At 34.5% G+C, this 20,553-nt stretch overlaps 3 protein-coding genes across 8 annotated transcripts; 2 read left to right on the forward strand and 1 right to left on the reverse strand.

Moving 5' to 3' along the window:
- Positions 1–1,656: 1,656 nt before the first annotated feature.
- LOC110696525 (putative pentatricopeptide repeat-containing protein At1g19290) lies at positions 1,657–8,406 on the reverse strand. Of its 6 annotated transcripts, XM_021873840.1 has the most exons (5): positions 5,363–8,406; positions 5,140–5,217; positions 4,041–4,145; positions 3,257–3,347; positions 1,657–1,977 (listed from the first exon to the last, which is right to left on the reverse strand). In XM_021873840.1, exon 1 carries the CDS (start codon positions 8,282–8,284, stop codon positions 5,444–5,446), a length of 2,841 nt encoding a protein of 946 aa, XP_021729532.1. In that variant the 5' UTR covers positions 8,285–8,406; the 3' UTR covers positions 1,657–1,977; positions 3,257–3,347; positions 4,041–4,145; positions 5,140–5,217; positions 5,363–5,443. The 6 variants fall into 6 exon arrangements, with proteins under 6 accessions (XP_021729532.1, XP_021729533.1, XP_021729528.1 ...); XM_021873841.1 differs by lacking the exon at positions 3,257–3,347; XM_021873836.1 differs by having other exon boundaries at positions 1,657–3,347.
- A 5,130-nt stretch (positions 8,407–13,536) lies between these two features.
- On the forward strand, positions 13,537–15,505 carry LOC110696439. Its single transcript, XM_021873725.1, has 4 exons — positions 13,537–13,559; positions 13,664–13,725; positions 14,650–14,993; positions 15,140–15,505. The coding sequence occupies exons 1-4, from the start codon at positions 13,537–13,539 to the stop codon at positions 15,503–15,505; spliced, it is 795 nt and encodes a 264-aa protein (XP_021729417.1).
- Positions 15,506–19,409: 3,904 nt separating this feature from the next.
- On the forward strand, positions 19,410–20,280 carry LOC110696440 (12-oxophytodienoate reductase 1-like). Its single transcript, XM_021873726.1, has 3 exons — positions 19,410–19,506; positions 19,688–19,843; positions 19,898–20,280. Exons 1-3 carry the CDS (start codon positions 19,410–19,412, stop codon positions 20,278–20,280), a joined length of 636 nt encoding a protein of 211 aa, XP_021729418.1.
- The last annotated feature ends 273 nt before the right edge of the window (positions 20,281–20,553 follow it).

Consider the following 20,553-nt stretch of genomic DNA (forward strand, 5'->3'; position numbering starts at 1 on the left):
CTTTTATAATATGGGTTACTTGAAATTAGGGGTTACTTATAATATGGGTTCCTTGTTTTTGTATTCTGTTTTTGTGTGTTTTAAAATAGGTTATTGAAAGTAGGGGTTACTTGAAATTAGGAGTTACTTGGAATTAGGAGTTAGTTTCTATTAATATGGGTTACTTTGAATTAGGGGTTACTTGAATTTAGTTGTTGGTTTACTTATTATATTGGTTACTCTAATATTTTATTTTATTTTAACAGGGAAATTATTGTTTATTTCGATAAATTCTATTCCCTACCTCATGAAGAATTCTTAACACTGTTGACTAAGGAGATGATATCTAGTCGTATTTTGGATTGTTCCTTTATTTTGCTCAATCATGTTGAGATTGAAAAACAAGATGATAATCCCAATCCAAGATTCTTTTTTTGGAAATCAAGCCCCGTTATGCGCGTTGAAATCCCGTTATTTATGCTGACTTGACAGCATGCCTCACTGTGTGGCATGTTATACAAAAATGCGCTGCAACTTTAAATATCTTGATATGTCAATTTGTAAGTAATAATTTTAGACGAATTTCTGTCATTCCATATATTTTAAATTTATTAATCCCAACTCGATCGTTTCACTTTTATTAATCCTTATTTCGTATTATTTTCTAACTAGGTTAGGTCCTGTGTCATGCATGGTAAATTTTAATATTTATCATTAGTTTAACATTATTATTAACTATATAAATTTATATTTAATTGTAAAATAGGATGAAAGTTCTTTAATTACAAAATTTTTAAAAAAAAATTATATTACACTAAAGAAAACAGAGGGAGAAATACATGCATGACTAATAAAAATAACTATGGGTTACAATTACATCACAAAGTTTAGATAAGAAAATATTTTACATAGTATTGTATAAAAGAATAATATCTTTGTTGAATGTGTATGAATAGAATATACTATACTTACCAAATAGGAAAAGAAATGTTATTGTATAGTAAGTATAATACTTCTCTAAGAAGCTTTGGCTAAAAAATAAATAAATAAATAAATTAATTAAAAATTAAAAATCTAAAAAGTGTTGGAGGGAAAATTTCTATCCACGGTTTCACCTTTAGCATATAGTTATAGATTTTCTTATTTTTTACTCCTTGATAGATTAGGTCACGATCTTGTTAGAAGATGTACCTAATCTCCACCATGGCCTCATGAATCTTACTTTTTTTTTATCAAAAAGTAAAAAAAAAAAAAAAAAAACCTTGTCCAACATTCAAGAATAAAATTGGTTTTGAAATTTGTTAAACCATGATGTTTTATCTGTAACAAATGTACAAAGTTTTATTGAACACATATATATATATGTGCAAGTATTATGGGTCAAGTTTGAGATGGATACTAAGCGGTGGGCGAGGATAATTATAACCTACAGGGCTGAGATGTGAATGAATTTCGCGCTTACCATGGTGATGGGGAGACCAAAATCCCCCCTGCCCCGCACATTGTCATTCCTATAGGTGAGCATGTATTTTGAAACTAAGGAGTATAATGTATTAAGGCTAATAACTGTAAAATTACATCAAGCTTATCAAATAAGTGGCTAAAAGCTAACGCTGTACCATAAAGTTAAACAGATAGAACTAATATTTGCAGTGAAATTGCAAAAGATGAGCAAAGTTCTATGCGCCAACCTGGGTCTTAACTCTTAAGAATATGCTGATAAAAGGTATGGCCTCAAATCAACTAAGATTCAATGGTTACATGACTTGCACCTATACCCAAAAAATATAGATATGTCGAAGGCACAATCATTGGTTGTCCCAACTCCCAAGCGGCCATGCGCTCTTAATGTCTTCAGCAAATACTTCCAGCACTAAGTCCCTGCTCGCAGATGGTAAGTTCACCATACCTGTATAACAAGAGCTGTATTCTTCACTTGAGCTTGCTGTGCCACGGTACCAGGTGCAAGCCACAATCTCAGAGCATTTCTTTCATGCCCTTTAAAGCAGCAGAGATGAAAGACAGCAAAAGATATTATCAGAAACAAAAAATGAACATACATATCCACGTTAATGGAATACACCAATCACTAGGATAAACTTGCTTGCTTATGGACATAGAAACCAGAAGATAGAAAATATCAAAATCCAAAACAATTGTTCAGCAGTAAGCACAGTGCTCAAACTGACATAGACAAACCTTGCTCCACTGAATGGAAAGAGGACGGGCAGGATAAATTGACAGCAAAACAGTATACACATGTGTAATAGACTAATAGTCACCCAATATTTGTCAAACCTTTGAATAGTCAATTCTTCTACTAATGACAGTAGCTGCAAAAATCTAGTAAGAAATGAAGCCACTAGCTTATCTCTATAGTTAAAAGCTTTGCATCTCGCTCCCACTCACTCATCTCTGGCAAATAGAGAGAGGCTCCATGAAGATGTCCCATCTCTCATAGGAAATAACAGAAAGAGACGAGGAAATTTAAAATATATCCTAATTGATGGGTTAAGACCTGAAGACACTAGCCCACCTCAATACTAGGCAGAGTGCTAGTGCCGCTGGGGACTAGAGCCTGGCTACAGCAAAAGGCAACCATTAATGTGACCAAAAAGTCTATGGCATGATAGCCATAACTAAATTCATTAGAAACTGAGCACAATTTAGAGCACGGTTGATCTTGCTACAGCGTTTTTAAATTTGGTACCCTTGAATTTCTCAATTCATCAGCAATAGAAGCTTAAATGCCCGCTCTATTACTTTTCTCTCAATAGCAGCCAATCGTTTTCTGAAACAAAAAGTTAAAAGAGCCCAGATACAAAATCTGACCTATGTGAAACAATCCATATATCTGCATGGATATCCTTTGAAGAATGTCCACATCAGTTGCAGCAGAAACATATTATTCAACAAGTGCGATGATGAACAGAAAACTTCATAAGCAACAAGACTATCATCTGCAGATACACAGAGTGTCACAGTGACTAAGGATATTCCTATCTTTTGCATGATCCACATTTTTTCTCTCCGTTATTTTGAAATTATTAGGCAAACAACGGTGATAAAGTGTTTACAAAGTTCAGTTCTTCAACACCTTAAATAACAAACAAGCAAACATTTTAGAGTTAACAAAGCACCTGGACTCCTCCAGAGTGGATATGTGAAAATGCGTTATCAAAAGAAAGAATGAGGCAATACTGCATTTAGCATATATAATTTAAGATGATAAAGTAACATTCACAGCTAGCTTTCATAGAAAACAAAGAATCTGCACCTTCAGCAGTTTAGTACTTTAGTGTAAAGATATTCCCCCATTCTGCAAAATGCAAACAGATCTAGCACAGGCTTGAGAGGAAGTGTTCACTCTGTAAAACGAGACATATTTTCTCAATACATATCCAAGAGCAAAGAATTATCAAATTTTTACTTATATAAAAGAACCAAGAACGCCATCTTATATATCCTCCTTGAAGCACACACCAACTACTTTAGCATCAACAGACATGGGTTTCTTGAGAAAAAGGTCAAAATAAAAAATTCCTTAATGAAACCACAAACTTAAAACTTGATTGCTGAATAGCAAAGAAACATAACTATGTTAGCAAAAGCATATACTAAATTATCTGATATAGTTAGCATAACAATATTCCTTGATCAGTAGAAACAATCTTTAAAATAGCCCCCATTTAAAAATAATTAATGTCAACCTACTGCCTCAGGCCTCAGCTTAAGCTTGCACTTCTTTGAATTGCCTTAAACTCCTGTACTTCCACAAGGTCAGCTGGCATAATTTTATTCTGCTTCCATATTAACCCTCAATTTCAAATTCCATAAAATCAACTACCCTTCTGACATCCCAAAGACCCAACTAACACACAGTAGATCATCAAAAAGATATTCACTCAAGTCCAAATAATACCTACATCACCATTGATGATAAAACCATTAAAACTACTAAGCCTATAAAGCCCTCAAAGTAATATGAATATCTCTTCAAAGAAGAAGAAAAAAAAAACAAAAAAAAAAAAAAAATAACAACAACAAAGGAAAGGAATAACCTTCTTGGCTTGACCAGGCTTTTTAATCTTCGGGCTTTGGCCAAGCCTTGTCACCTCTCTCCAAGGCCTCCAGATTAGGTCCTGCATAAGTAGTCCTTGGGAATCCTGTCACCCAGCAAAAGGTTCTTGGATTATAATTTCTAGTCAATGGAAAGCGAAAAATGCTATACTCTTGGCCTGGACAATCATACCAAGAATTATTATCAAGGAGTGATTGTGAAACTTCATCAAGGTGATACCAATAAAAAATAAAAAAAATAATAAAAAAAATCCACCTATAATAACTTAATAAGAAAGGAAGGAGATTTCCGAAGATTTGAACATTCTTAACTTTAAAATAAAATGGTAAGAGAAGTAGATTTCTTATAAGAAAAAGTAAAAATATGGAAAGAGAAATTGTTTTCAACTTAAAAGAGAATGATGAAAAATATTAAGGGAAATCTAAAAAACATTGTGGGACGGAGGGAGTATTAAGTTATAGTAAACATTAAGGCAGGATATTAAGCAGGAACCACCTAATATGTGTAGAAAAAAAGGGCACAAAAAGAGACCACCTAAGCCATAGGCAATAATTTCCCATTGTCGAGGACAAAAGGCAATGGGCCAATGACAATGGAAAAAGTCGAGGGAGAGAGAAGAGGAGAGCATGAGATATTGCGAGCAGCGCAATGAAGAAGAGGAGAGTGGGGAAGGAGTGATTAATAGAGAAAGCAAAGTAAGGAATAAGATAATGAGAGTAAGAGAGGAAGGAGGGGCAACTAGAGAAGTGGGAGGATATTTGATATCTGAAAGAGTAGCGATTGGGGATTGCTTTTAAAACTTAAGAGGATGGAGAATAGCTATTCAGATGAACAAGAATATAACGAAACTGTTCATTATAAAATTAGCTAGCTAATTCAAAATTAACAGAAGAGTAAGAATTAAGGTTTATTACAATTGTGAATTTGTACAAGAAAATACCATATACAAGCATAAAACATACATGTATATATTTTAAGAGCTTTAAGATGAAACATGTAAGAAATATACATAAAAAAGGTAAATCAGTAATGAAAACCCAAAGCTCAAAGCCTCAATTTGAGAATTCTGGGAACTTCACCTCCAATAGACTAGACGATTTGGGAGGGGCAAGACTTCAATTTGGGAAAGTTGGGGGCACCCGCACCCTAAGCTTCACCTGGTATAGATCATAAAATTGTTATCATCAAGAAAGAAAAATCAAATCATAGTAGCAGGATCAAATGAATTACTACACGTATTCTGTGAGTAAATCTAAGAAAATAACACGTAGAAATTGAAATTTTGATTGCCTGTCCCCTTACTGGAATAGTTATGATCTTAATGAAGCAGAGTGGTGGTAGGAAATGAAGACCTCTCCAATGTGATTTTGCTCTTCACATAGATTAATGAAGAGCAGTCACTAGTGTGTCCTTTTCATTGAGGATTTCTTGTTCCTCGCATCTGAACGATTTTACAGAGTCATCTTCATTTGCATACTCAATGTCAGGAAAGTGGAGCTTGCTCTGTAATGCCCCATGAAGTTCAGTGATCTTCTCTATGTTACAACTCTTCACATGATTCAGAGCTATAGCATGATAAGAACTAAGCTCAGTATCCTCAATGGCATTATTTATATAGTCCAAGAGCTCCAATGCTTTCTCAATATCTCCTTTCTTACATAGACCACTAACTAGGGTGGAATAGGTGACGACAGAAGGAACAATGCCTTCTTCTTCCATTCTGTGCTTGAGTTTTATTGCTTCATTTGTATTGCCAGAATTGCAGTACCCACTAATTAAAATGTTATAGGTTACAACATTAGGAACTAAGCCCTTCCGTTTAAGTTTCTGAAAAAGTCTTACAGCACGATCCAGGTTTCTGGACTTGCACAGGCCATTGATGAGAGCATTATAGATAGTAATATTTGGAACTAAATTCTTTTCCAGCATGTCATCACGTAATTGAAAAGCTTCTTTTAAACTGCCAGCAATAGAATGTCTATGAATCAGAACGCTGTACGTATAATTATCTGGCACAAACCCTCTCTTCAATAAAGTTGAGAACATTGTCATTGCATCTTTAAGCTTCCCAGATTTGCAAAGCCCTAATATAGCCAAATTATAGATGACATTATTAGGTAGTAGACTCTTAAAACTTGAGTCAATAGAATCTCTAATGTTGCGTTCATCTAGGTTTATTTGGTCTGCTGTCCAAAACTCCTCAAATGTTCCAGAACTTAGAGAAATTAAGTCAGCCATTTTCTGCAGCCAGTTATTTGCTTCATCAATCCTACCAAACTTGTAAAGCCCACTAACCAGAGAGCAGCAAATAGATAAATTTGGTGTGAGCCCCTTCTTTAGCATCTCCTCGTACACACTCAATGCTTTATCAAACAATCCTTGTTTGCACCAACCCGCAATAAGGGCACCATAGGTGACAATAGTTGGGGATACACCCCTTTCATGCACTTCAGTAACAAGACCTGGAACCTGAGATGAATTTCCACTTTTAAAAAGACCATCAATAAGAGAATTGTACACTTCAATAGATGGTGAAATTGCATTTTTCTCCATCATATCTTTAATATTAAAAGCTTGTTCAACATGTCCAATTCTGCAATAGCCGTCGTTAAGGATCCTATATGTCATCCCATCAGGAGAACAGCCAAGATCGATCATCTTCTTGAAAATCATCTCTGCTTCAGCCATTTTCCCTATCTTGCACAGACCATTTAACATTGTGTTAAATGTAATACTATTTTTGGCTAACCCCTTTGCTAAAATCTTTTTCCACAGTCTAAAAGCCTCGTCTACCCTTCCCATTTTGAAGAATCCATCAAGCAAAGTGCAATAGCTGACCTCATTTGGTCTCACACCTTTTTTCAGCATCAAACGCCAAACCTGCATAGCATCATCTAGTGCTCCTTCACAACATAAACCTTTCAGAAGAATATTGTATGTAACAGCAGTGGGTTCAACCCCTTCATGGATCATCTTGTCAAAAAGAACATAAGCCTCACGAATATGACCATCTCTACAATACCCATTTATCAAAGTACTAAAACTATAACAATCAGGCTTCAAACCCCAATCCACCATTTGTAAAAATATTGACTCAGCTTGTTTGACTTCCCCAATTTTGCAATAACCATTTATCAAGGAGTTACAGATGACTGGATTCATTTTCAGACCAGATCCTAACATGTTATCCCGGATTCTAACAGCATCATCCATCTTACCCATCTGACAATAACCGTCTATCAGAATACCATATGCATAAACATCTACCATCAATTCCTTCATTTCAAACAACAACTGCTCTGCTTCCTTCACATTACACTGTTTACAATAGCCCTTCACCAGAATGGTAAAAGTGACCATGTTCCCAGCGATTCCCTTCTCAGCCATCAGGTTCAAAACCCCTTTAGCTCCTACCATGTCTCCTGAGCTAACATACCCATTCATCAAGCTATGATACGTCACAACATTCGGCTCCAAACCCAAACACTCCATTTCTTTAATAAACTCCACTGCTTTCCCAACTTTACCACCTTTACAATATGCATTCACCACAATACTACACATAAATACATCCGGGGCGATTCCAACCCTCACTATCTGATCATAAACACACAAAGCCATATCATACTGCCCATCCTTAACCAAACAACTCAACAAACTGTTACAAGACCGCAAACTCGGCACACGACCACACTTACCCATGTTATCAAACACATAGAGTGCATCATTAACAAACCCCTTTTCAGCAAACACCTTCAAAATCATATCAAAAACAGTAGGAGAAAAACCAAATTCTCTATAAACCCTAACCAATTCACCCCAAACAACACGAATCGGCAAGTGGGTATTTGCACAAACATCAATAAGTTCATTCAAATAAATCCTAGTTTCATCAAACAACCTACCCTTTGACAAAATATGGACAATTCTACAATAACATCTATAACCTGGGCGATACTTTTGGTGATTAGAAGCTAACCTGAAAAACCCAAGACAAGCATCAGAATTCAAGCGAAGATTTCTAAGTATATCAATGATAATGTCGTCGGAAAATTTGATGGGGAGTTTGGCAGCGGAGTCGAAGCGGCGGAGGACTAAGAGACGGCAAAGGCGGGAGAGTAGCTCCGGCGAGGTGAGGTTGGTTTCGTGGGTGGGAGACCAGTGGATGCATCGCCGGAAATGGCGAGGAGAGAGAAAGAGAGTGCGGAAGCAGTATCTTAGCATTGGAATTTTCAGTTGGTTGTAGCTTCTGCTAAGAGTGTTAACACTGTTGTTTTTCAAAATTTAGTTTAGGTGATTGCAATCAATTCAATTTTTTCATGTTTTGGGAGGATGGTTGATTAACTTGAATTGAAGAGTAAAGACTAAATACGTCCCAGCCCTTCAAGGTTATTTGTGCATTCTAGTCCCTTAACTTTGAAACAGTCCAAAATTATTCGGTTTAATTATAACTTTTTCATTTGATAATGATAAACAAATGCTCTTTATTAAAAATATAGGCTTGGTCAATTAACTAGATTGGTATTAAAGTTAGCACTCTTTTAAGAACTTATTTATTGATTCAATATTACTTCGTAATTTTTAAATAAATTAAATATATTATAAATAGATTTTATGAAGAACTTTTTAAAAGGAATTTTATGATGCAAATAGAATCGAGTAATAGGATATTTATTGATTGAAACTTATTTTTATTGATTCTATATTACTCCGTAATTTTTAAATAAATTAAATATATTATAAATGGATATTATAATCATATGTGCCACAATAATATCTATTTGTTGCCTACATGGCTCGACACTTGGCGAAAGACTGAAATGTCAAGTGTCACTATCTCGTGGCCTGACTATAAGACCGGCTTTATTTTTTAGTGACTAGTATTGTGCCCGGTCGATGCCCACATTGTTTATAAAATTTTAGGATAAACTTTTTGGTTTAAATGTTAAATATGGTCAAATAAACCTTTTTTATAATGCAGAATAATAATAATAATAATAATAATAATAATAATAATAATAATAATAATAATAATAATAATAATAATAATAATAATAATAATAATAATAATAATAATAATAATAATAATAATAATAATAAAATGATTAGCATAAATATAAAAAATTATTGAAATGCTTTTTAAGTGAAAACCCGTAAAATTCTAAGACATTGCTAACATTAATCTTAATACACTTCAAGATTATCCTGTATTGTACAGTTTCTGTTGTATCCTAATTTTAGTAGTTTTTTTATTTCTTTAATTTCATTAACAAAATCAAAAACATATACAAAAATATTACAACCAAATACGAAGAATACTTGATTCAAAAGCTTTAATGGTAAATCAATGGTAAACTAAAAAAAATTAATGACACATGACCATATTTATAATTAAATCAATGGTAAACTAAAAAAAAATAATGACCCATGGCCATATTTATAAGTATAATTACTCGGTTATTCGTATAGGAGTAAAATTCTATTGTTAATTGGATATTCATATTAATTATAATATGTGGTGTGTTGCTATAAGTAAATATTTCATCGTCAATAAAAAGATAATTTTTTTTCAAAAGAATTATAATTTATATATACTTTTTTATCCTAAACAAATCTATCCAATATAATATAACGTGACATCTAATCTAATCACAATAATACATATTTGTCGCCTACGTGGCGCGACACTTGACGAAAAACTGGAATGTCAAGTGTCGCTGTCTCGTGACCTGGCTACAAAACCAGCTTTATTTATTAGTGATATGATTAGATTAGATTAGATTATATGAACTTCATTTCCACCTCCCACACGATTCTTAATGTTTATATATATATTTTAAAAAATAGTTGTTCATATATGTCCCTTAATATTTTTGTAACATATACAATTACTTTGAAGTTTAAACCATAGACAAAGTAAGCATGATTGCTACAACAAGTTTTTACTTCATTTATTAAGAAAAGAGGATTTAATTTAATTTCCATTGTTTATTTCTTCTTAATGATCATCATTAATTAAGGGAAATATAAGGAAAAAAAAAGTAAAATTCATATAACATAATAGCAACGCCGCAGCAGCAGCAACAACAACAACAACAAGAAGTGTATCGTAAGTAGACCTATCAATCCTGACCCAGACCCGATGACCCGACTCAAAATTGACCCAAAAACATCGACTTGAAAATGACCCGAAACCCGAAATTGACCTGACCCGATCCTGACCCAACACCCGAACTGACCTGAACCGAAATTGACCCGAACAAACTCGATACCCGAAATTGACCCGAACAGACCCGATATCCGAAATGTCCCAAACTAAAATTACTTTATAATTGAACTAAAAATGTCTGGTACGAAAAATTACTCAAATTATTCATCTTCAACCGTAACTAAGCTCATAAACCGATTTGATAGTTCTTATTATAACAATAACAAAATATAAAATTATTGATTTGAGCTTAATCCACAAATGGAACAATCCGAACATGACATGGCCTGATTTTGATTTGACCCGAACATACTTGACTCGAAAATGGTTTGACCCGAAATGACCCGACACGAACTCGACCCGAAACCTAACCCGAGCCATACTTGAAAACCGAAATGACCCGACCCGACCCGAATGTTAATTGAGCAAAAATGACTTGATCCGAAATTAACCCAACCCATACCCAACCCGAACGACCCATTTATCAAGTCTAATCGTAAGCGCCTTAGCGCCCCCTCCAAGGGCTCCAACGAGAAACAAGAGTTGAATGTCACAAAAATTATTTTTTTGTACTTATCAATTACATTGAAGAAGTTAAATTATACATTCATTTGTGGTAATTGAAACTTTTAAACCAATATGTCCAAATAAATTTTTATATGTGTCTGGTCATACCGTGTGGCCAGGGTTACTCGAGTTACTTGTTCAAGGGTTACTCGAGTTACTCGGTCAAGGGTTACTCGAGGGGTTACTCGGTCAGGGGTTATTCGAGGGGTTCGGTTAGGGATTGCATGAGGGATTACTCGGTCAAGAGTAACTCGAGTATCCTCAGCCACACGGTGTGGCCAGCCACACAGAATAATCCCCCATATGTCAAAGGAATGCTAACTTTTATAACAATCTAAATAGTTGATAAACATGTATTTTCTCATAATCAAATCCTATTACGGTGTGAAATGATACCCAAAACACCTAACTTAATAATCAATCAATAAATAAATATTTTAAAAAAACATGTATTTTTCCTAATCAAATCCTATTACGGAGTAATTAAGGAGAAGTAAACAAATCGAAATGAAATTGTCTTGTGTATGTCATTTAATCACTTACCATGACAGGAGAATCTCCTAACAACTCTTTGGCAGGTTTGTGCAAAGTCCACGGTAAATAGCCAGTGGGCCTCGATGACATCTCTTAATATTGTCATTTTTTTTAAAATGAAATATTGACATTTATATTAAGTTGGTGACATTGCAATTTGCAACAATATACTGTTTCAATTTTCATCATATCATAGGTAGATTTGAAGAACACCGTACCAAATGAAAAATGGCTTCAGATTCTGAAACTATCCCTCTTTTATCCCCCTATCATATGGGTAACTTCCATCTTTCTCACAGGTCTACTTTCTTCTTCTTCTATTCTTTTTTTATTTTATTTTATTTATTTATTTATTTATTATTGTTAATTATTATTTGTATTAATATATCTTCATATTGTAACATGAATTTGGAAATTTGATGTTGTTGCATAATTTTATACGCCGAATACTCGAGTGGTACTCCATAAGAAAATCTGATTTTCGGAGTATTACTTTGTTAATCTTGCATTCTTTTTTTTTTGATCATTTTGGCATTCTTTAACATTCCAAAACTATACTTAATTTTTTTTTAAAACAAAAGTGTACTTATTATTTTTTTTTAAAACAAAACTATTCTTAATCAATACTATTACTTTAAAACAGGAAAATTTAAAAGAAATCTAGAATACCACGTCATCATTTTTTTCAGTTTTTGTTTTTAAACAATCTTTCTTCAGTTTATTCACACTACCCTTCGTTAGTTTATATATACATCTCATCTTTTGAACAATTTCAGTTTGTCTTTTCTACATTTCAATTTAAGGTCTGAATCTCACCTTTGGAATATTCTTGAACTTCATTCAATATTATCTTCTCTGTATTTTTTTTTCTTCTTCTTTTTTATTAAGGTTGTCCTTAGATTCTCAGATTAATTGATTCCAATATCCCAATTCCAAATCCTTATCAATCCTCTTTCTTTCTTCTCACGATCTGTCTGGTATCTCAAGGTTAGTTATAAGTTTGTTATTTCCCTACCCTTAATCGCACGATTAATTTCAAGCTTTATCTGTTTCTCTGTTTTCCAAACGACGCTATTCTGTTTCAGTTTCCTATTTCAATATTGTAATATCCATTCCCCTTTAATTTCTGTTTGATCATTCCCCAATTCGTCACTGGTATTTGATCAATTCTCTTTTTCTCTCTGACGATCTCTCTGATTTTTTTCATGGTGTGTTGTAATATCCATTCCCTTTAATTTCTGTTTTAAAATATTAGTATAGTTGTTTAATTTTCTTTGAAATTTTTAATTCTTTCATGAGTATTTTAAGTTCTGATAATCGGGGTTCATAGATGCGTCGAATTTACAGTTTCTATGAGATAATTTGTACTAATTTTGCCATTTCTCTGATTAATATCACGAGTTTAAAGGGTTTTTTTTTTTTTTTTTTTTTCTTTTTTCTGTAATTTACTATTTTACTTGGTAATGATTTTTCAATGTATATTTATATGTCAATTGCATAATCAATGTTCTTTGATTTTTAAAATTTTGTTTTTAATCTTCTGAAATAAAACTGTATCAGCGTTTTTATTTTTTCTGAAATTATTTTTCAGATTATTTTTTCTTATGTTTGATATACTATATTTTCAGAAAATAATTAACTCTGTTAATAAGTTAATATCCAATCAATTTCACTCATGCATGTTGATTTACAGGTTTCAAATTGTGAAAAGCTTTACATGATTCTAAAATTTTAATCAATTATTTCCGAAGGTATGAGTAGTATCATTTTTTTGACAATTATGCTTGGCTTTCGACTAGAATGATGGAATTGCAAGTTTGTCAAGGTTTTTATTTGGGTTAAATATAAGCAGGAGGATTCTGTAATTTTTTTTGTTTGGTTTTGTTGTGGATTTTGATTTATAGTATCTATATTGCATAATACTAGTGGATATGACTCAAGTATATCATGTGCTCAAAGAAAAGAGTTTAGATTTCATTTTATGATGCATACTTCATAGCAATTAGATAAAGATATTTTATCCAATTCTTTTGTTTGGAAAATCCAAAATATTGAAAATACAAAAACATAATCTGTTCTCAATTGAAGTATCTTTTTTCCACGCCTTAAGTTTCAATTCACCTTTTGTTTTCTTGAATATTAATCTCTGCTTATTATATAAGTAACTATGGTTACAAACGAAGACGTGAGGTGAATTGAAGGTATAAATCATCATGTTTAAAATTATTCACCAAAAACTATTGCTTTGTTCATTTATTATTACTTATATTACATGGCATTTTTGTATTTAATAGGTTGATTTCTATTTGGTACTTGAATATTAGGGATGTCTGCTCTATTTTGTTTGGGGTTGCAGGTGAATGAGGAGCATTGGTGGGTGTTTTTCATGTGGATAATTTTGCTTAAACATTGATATAGTATATCACTGTCAAAATCATTATTACATTGGAGAATAAATTCTTTTAGTGCTATATATCTTATATGTTTTCTTTCAATTTAATAATAATTTCCTTGCATAATATTGAATGACTTAGGACGCTGAAGAAAAAGATGCAAAATATTGAATCAACATTACTCATCCAAAGAGGAATACTATTGAGGTTTGATTTTCCTATATTTTGTGCAACCTTCTTTTCAGTCACACCATGTGTTACAATAAGTATAACAATGTCAAAGTCAATTTTGTGATTTGGGGAGAAAATCAATTATTCTAGGGTTCTCGGTATTACAAGTTGCAATTTCATTTGCTGATTTGGGATGTATAGGTCAATTATAATTGTTGTTTTTTTCCCCATAAAAAGAGAGACATATAATAAAGATGAATAAGTGTCATAGTTGGATGCTTATTTAGATTGTACCAATTTCTTTTACATTGTAAAAATATTGGATTTCCAATATTGTATAAGTATTTGCTATTGTATGTTACTATGTTATAGAATTTTTCAAAAGGTGTAGATTGATTCCATGCATTATGCTTACTTTCTAATTACTAAAATACAATCTTTATGTACACATGTATTTTGGCATAGATTCAATCAAGGAGCAATCTCAATATGCAATTGAACAATGCTTAAGAAAAAAAATAGTAAAAAACTTAACCCGTGCATCGCATGGGCTGAATACTAGTTTATTTTTAAAACATAACAATAGTATTTTTGAGGAGAAAACAAAACAATACTTAATTTTGCCCCACTTATTACTTTAACTCTTCATTGTGCAATTATTCTCGTAAATTTGTGAGTAAAAATATATTCATATGAGATCTTATTTGATTTATTAGATTATAAAATATATTCAAGTGATATTAGTGCAAGAGGAAACAGTCCCAGTACGAGAGTTAGTGCAAGACTGGATCGTGCTTTATGTAATGGCGATAGGCGTCTTAGGTTTGCAAATTCAGCCTCTAAAGTCCTCCCAGCAGTTCAATCGGATCACTGCCCTATTTTAATTTCCCCTAATGGTTTTGCTCCGGTTGTCTCTGTGAACAAGCCATTTCGGTTTCAAGCAGCATGGTTGACCAATGAAAAGTTTAGGTTGTATATTGAAGAGAAATGGGATAAACAAGCCCCTTTAGTCCCTCACCTGGGGGAAATTGCGAGTGACCTTCAGGAATGGAATAAATCAGTTTTCCATAATATTTTCAAAAAAAAAAAAGAAACCTCCTAGCACGAATAGCAGGTGTACAGAAATCCCTATCCCAACAAAAATAAAGGGACCTAATCAAGCTGGAAGCAAAATAAAGGCTTGAATTGGATGAAGTGCTTAAACAGGAAGAGCTCTTGTGGTATCAAAAAGCGAGGGTTGAGTGGATTCGGGATGGTGATAAAAATACTACTTTCTTTCACCTAAGTACTATTGCGCGTAGATGGAGAAATAAAATCTCGGCAATTAGAGAATGTGTTGATGGAGAATGGATTCATGACAAAGTAGTAGTTCAAGAACACTTTGTAAAGTTTTTCCAGCAACTCTTCACGCATTATGAGGAGGCTATTCAAGCTGATCTGCCCTCTGATTTTTTCCAGGAATTCACCTCTAGAGACTGGGATTTTTCATCCTGCCCTTTCTCTAAGTGTGAAATCGAGAAGGTCATTAAGGATATGGGTGCCTTGAAAGCTCCTGGACCAGACGGTTTCTAGGCTCTATTCTATCAAAAACCTTGGGATCTAGTGGCTGATAATGTGTATAAGGTTGCGTTGGAGGTGCTAGCAGGGAAGGGGATGCTAGAAAATTTGAATGACACCTTGTTAGTGCTTATTCCAAAGGTGGACTCTCCGGAATTGGCCTCGCAATTTAGGCCGATTAGCCTCTGTAATGTAGCTTACAAGATCATAACCAAAGCTATTGTCAACCGTATAAGACCAATGATGCCCTATCTCACTTCATGTAATCAGACTAGCTTTGTTCCAGGAAGGCAGATAACTGATAATATCGTTATTGTTCAAGAGGTCATACACACCATGAAAAACAAATCTGGTAAAGTGGGCTTTATGGCTATAAAAATTGATTTTGAAAAAGCTTACGACCGGCTTCGTTGGGATTTCATTCGTGACACTTTGCTTGAAATCCGGTTTCCCCCTGTTCTCATTGAGGTTATTATGGAATGTATTACTACAACCTCAATGTGTGTGTTATGGAATGGAGAGCCAACCAGAGCTTTCAAACCGAAAAGAGGCATTCGCCAAGGTGATCCTTTATCGCCTTATATTTTTGTGCTTTGTATGGAGCGCCTTAACCACATCATAGAAGAATCCATTATTAGGAATAAATGGAGACCGATTTATGCAAGCCGAAAGGGTCCGAAGTTGTCTAACTTGTGCTTTGCCGATGATATTGTTCTCTTTGCGGAAGCCCTCGATTGAGCAAGCTCGCATTATCCATGATTGTTTGGCTCGGTTTTGTGGTGCCTCTAGCCAGAAGATAAGCTACGGTAAATCATGCACTTACTTCTCAAATAATATGCCCCCTGAGAACAAACACAGGGTTAGCACAGCCCTGGGGATTGTCGAAACTGAGGACTTTGGCACTTACCTTGGTATGCCAACGCTTACTAGTAGAGTGACGAGGAACACCTTTGCTTATTTATGTGAAAAGATCAATAGGAGACTGTCGGGCTGTAAATCAAAGTTTCTTTCTCTTGCGGGTCGAATAACTCTGGCAAAGTCAACATTGAATACCATGAGCAACTACGCAATGCAGACTGCTAAAATTCCTAGAGGTGTTTGCGATGAAATTGATAAAAGAACGAGGCGTTTTATTTGGGGCGGAAGTGAAGATCATCGCAAGATACATCTCTTACCTTGGGATAAACTTCAATTACCCAAGGGGCAAGGAGGTCTAGGAATTCGATCATCGAGAAATATTAATTCTGCCTTCTTGACCAAACTGGGGTGGAGGGTTCTCACTGAACCTCACTCCTTATGGTCAACGGTGTTAAGAGCAAAGTATTGTAAAGGTAGGTGTGATCTTGATATGTTTGAAACAAAATCGAACATGTCCAACGTATGGAAGGGGATAACAGAAAATGCTGTGCATATTTACGAAGGTGCGAGAGTCGCTGTGAATAATGGAATTAGTACTCTTTTTTGGGATCATAAATGTGTGGGAGACCATACCTTAAGAAGCCTTGCCATTGGTGCCATCCCTCCAGAAATAGAGGGGGCTACGGTGAGTGAGATGTGGGACAACAATCTTGGTTGGAAGTGGGAAAATTTCGCTGACTTGCTACCTGGTGATTCTCTTCAAAGGATTGAAGCCTACATTGTCCAACCGGATTCCAGCATAGAAGACCCCATCTACTGGGGTGGTTCAGCCAAGGGAAGATTCACTATCAAGTCGGCCATGAGGATTATTAAGAAGGATGACGAAGTGATAGATGATCGTAGTTGGGAGCTAGCATGGAGACTAAGGGTGGCCAAAGAATAAGGGTGTTCATTTGGTTGGTGCTGCATGATCGTATCATGTCTAATGTTAACGATTTAAGAGGAACCTTACGGATGATCCTAGATGCAAGCTCTGTAATAGCCATGACGATACCATTCTTCATCTACTTCGTGATTGTACTATGGCTAGGGACATATGGAACCAAATCGGGGGCCCTGCTAGCATTAGAAGCTTGCAATGGGTTGTTCGTAACATAAAAATTCAGGTAAGAAACGATCACTTCCCTTAAATTTGGCCCACCTATTTTGCTATTGTATGCTGGCGGGTTTGGAAGTGGCGAAAAAACATCATATTTGGTAAGAGCAACGATAATCCCATAAATGTTAGTCAATTTTACTTGCTAAATTTGAAGAAGCATGGCGTGTGCTAGGGGATGGGGGGAACACTAATGGTCCCTTACCAGGGGGAAGAAGTGAAAAGTTTGTTAAATGGATCGGACCTCCTCAAGGGTGGCTAGCCATAAATACGGATGGGGCTGCAAAGGGAGCACCCAGACCAGCTGGAGGGGGAAGGGTGATTAGAGACTGTACAGGAAAGTTGTTATATGCCTTTTCTCTCAAACTTGGGGCATGTAATGCATTCATGGCCGAAGCTCGTGCTGTAGAGTATGGTCTGGAATTGGCTGCAAGACTTAATCCCTTGAAGCTGCAGGTACAAATTGACAATCAGGCCTTAGTACAGGCTTTAAATGGTGCAAGCAACTATAGAGGTGAAAGTGTCCATATTATCAATAGATGCAAAGAGATGCTAGAGGATGCGAAGTGGGAAGTGGAAGTCCATCATATTTACAGGGAAGCGAATAGGCCGTAGACTGGCTAGCAAATCAAGGTGTTACTCAGAACAACAAGATCGAGTTGATTCAAGACCCCCCATTACCATTGGGTCGAATTTTATATGATGATGTTGTTGGGGTGGCAATGTCGCGTTTAGTTTCTCATTAGTCTTTTCTGTTTTTGCTTTTATTTGGGGCCTAGCCCCTCGTTTGCACCAAAAAAAAAATTTATAATATCACTTTTTTTTATAACACAAAGTATTTTCCGTTATTCAAACAAGTTTAGGGTTCTTTTTCTTTTTTTTTTTGTTTTTTTTACAGAATAATTAAGTTTGCCTTATTATTGTAATCAGGCTTGTTTTAGCCCCATTGTCTAGAATGAGATCATATGGAAATGTTCCTCAACCACAAGCAATTCTATATTACTCTCAAAGAACTACAAATGGAGGTTTGCTCATATCCGAAGCAACTGTAATTTCTGAAACTGCTCGAGGGTACGTTTGAGGCAACTATCTTCTATGATGAGTACTCTTTATTTTTAGTGACAAACAAAAAATTATATTTGTTTCTTAACTTTAAAGCAACTTGATTCTTTAGGTACAAAAACACACCAGGCATATGGACAAGGGAGCAAATCGAAGCATGGAAACCTATTGTTGATGCTGTGCATGCCAAAGGCGGCATATGACATATTGGACGACTTTCGAATGAAAGTAACTAACTCAAACTTTGACACTCCTTTGAATCATCTCAAATCGTTATATTTTATATGATCGATTGATTTTCTTTTTTTGGTGGTGATAAATCTTTTGGCATTTATTAGGACAAGGTTGTTTTGCATACCAAATATTAAACATTGTTTTATGTATGAGTAATTTGCAAATAACTTTCTTATCTAACTTATCTCCTTATTAACTTTCAACTTGTCTAGACTTATCTGAATCTGTATTTCTTAAAATTATAAGAAACAAGTTGACCAAAAGCAGGCATTAAAGGTGCCCGATTTTGCAAGATTCTTTTTATTACTTTTATTTTTTTTGCTATCAATAAGTGCCTTATCAACCATGTATGTGTTCTTTACTTCTTGTTTTCAATTCTAATTAATTTTCCTAAATCAAGTTGGCTGCTGGTTTCAAAGATTAATTGAAAATTTTCATTTGTGGCTCGATTACAAATACTTTCACTAGTTTTCTTTTGTAATTTTATTTTTTATTTTCTTTTCTCACAAAACTTCCTTGTTGTAACAGGTTTCCAGCCAAATGGACAATCTCCTATCTCTTGCACTGATAAGCCCTTGACACGACAAGATCAACCTACGGGTATAAATAATGTGCATTATTCTAACGCCAAGGCGGCTAATAACAGAAGAGATACCTTCAGTTGTGAACGAATTTAGGCTAGTTGCTAAGGATGCCATAGAAGCTGGTAAGTTTTGCAATTTGAAAAAAAAAATGTGGTTGCAAATGAGGGCATGATCACAAAGATATAGTAAGAAAGAAAATGAGAATGGTTATGATTATTGGTTAAGAGCATGATATATAAGTGTGATCATTAATTTGAAGTGTCTCGTGATCACTTTATACAATTGTATTTTTCCTTTGTGTAGGCTTTGATGGTGTTGAAATACATGGAGCTCATGGCTATCTCATTGATCAGTTTATAAAAGACCAAGTTAATGACCGAATTGACAATTATGGTGGATCTCTACAGAATCGTTGTAGATTCGCTCTAGAAGTAGTTAAAGTAGTTGCAAAAGAGATTGGTGCAAATAGGGTTGAGATTTGAATCTCTCCCTTTGCAAATTATAATGAATCAGGAGACTCAAATCCAGAAGCTCTAGGCCTTTATTTGGCTAATTGCCTCAGCAAGTGTGGAATTCTTTTTTGTCATATGGTTGAACCTAGGATGATTACTGCGTGGGAGAAAGAGGAATCTTCTCAAAGTTTACTACCCATGAGAAAAGCTTTCAATGGTACTTTCATTTCTGCTGGAGGATACGACAGAGAAGACGGAAACAAGGCTGTGATGAAGGGTTGCACTGATCTTGTAGCTTATGGTCGCTTGTTTTTAGCTAATCCAGATTTGCCTAATAGATTTGAGCTTAATGCACCACTAAATAAGTATAACAGAGATACCTTCTATACTTCTGATCCTATTGTTGGCTATACCGATTATCCATTCCTCGAAGATTCGATATAACTTAAAACAGATGCAGAAATTTGTACTCATCTTTCAATAATAAAGGACTATAAGTATTACAGAAATATAACAAGTACTGGTTTGCTTAACTTTGTACCTTTATAACATTTGCTTGTATAAGTAAAAAATAAAAGGTCAATGAATTGATAGACGGTTTGTTTTTCTCTCCTCCTTCCTATTTTTTAAACCCCAGCCTCCATTGTTGATTTTTGAAGGGGCTTCTATCAGTTTTAACCGGTGAAAAGCCCCAATCTTGGCTTTTTATTTTTTTTT

Source organism: Chenopodium quinoa, unplaced genomic scaffold, assembly GCF_001683475.1.
Source record: "Chenopodium quinoa cultivar QQ74 unplaced genomic scaffold, ASM168347v1, whole genome shotgun sequence".
NCBI classification, from domain to species: Eukaryota; Viridiplantae; Streptophyta; class Magnoliopsida; order Caryophyllales; family Amaranthaceae; genus Chenopodium; species Chenopodium quinoa.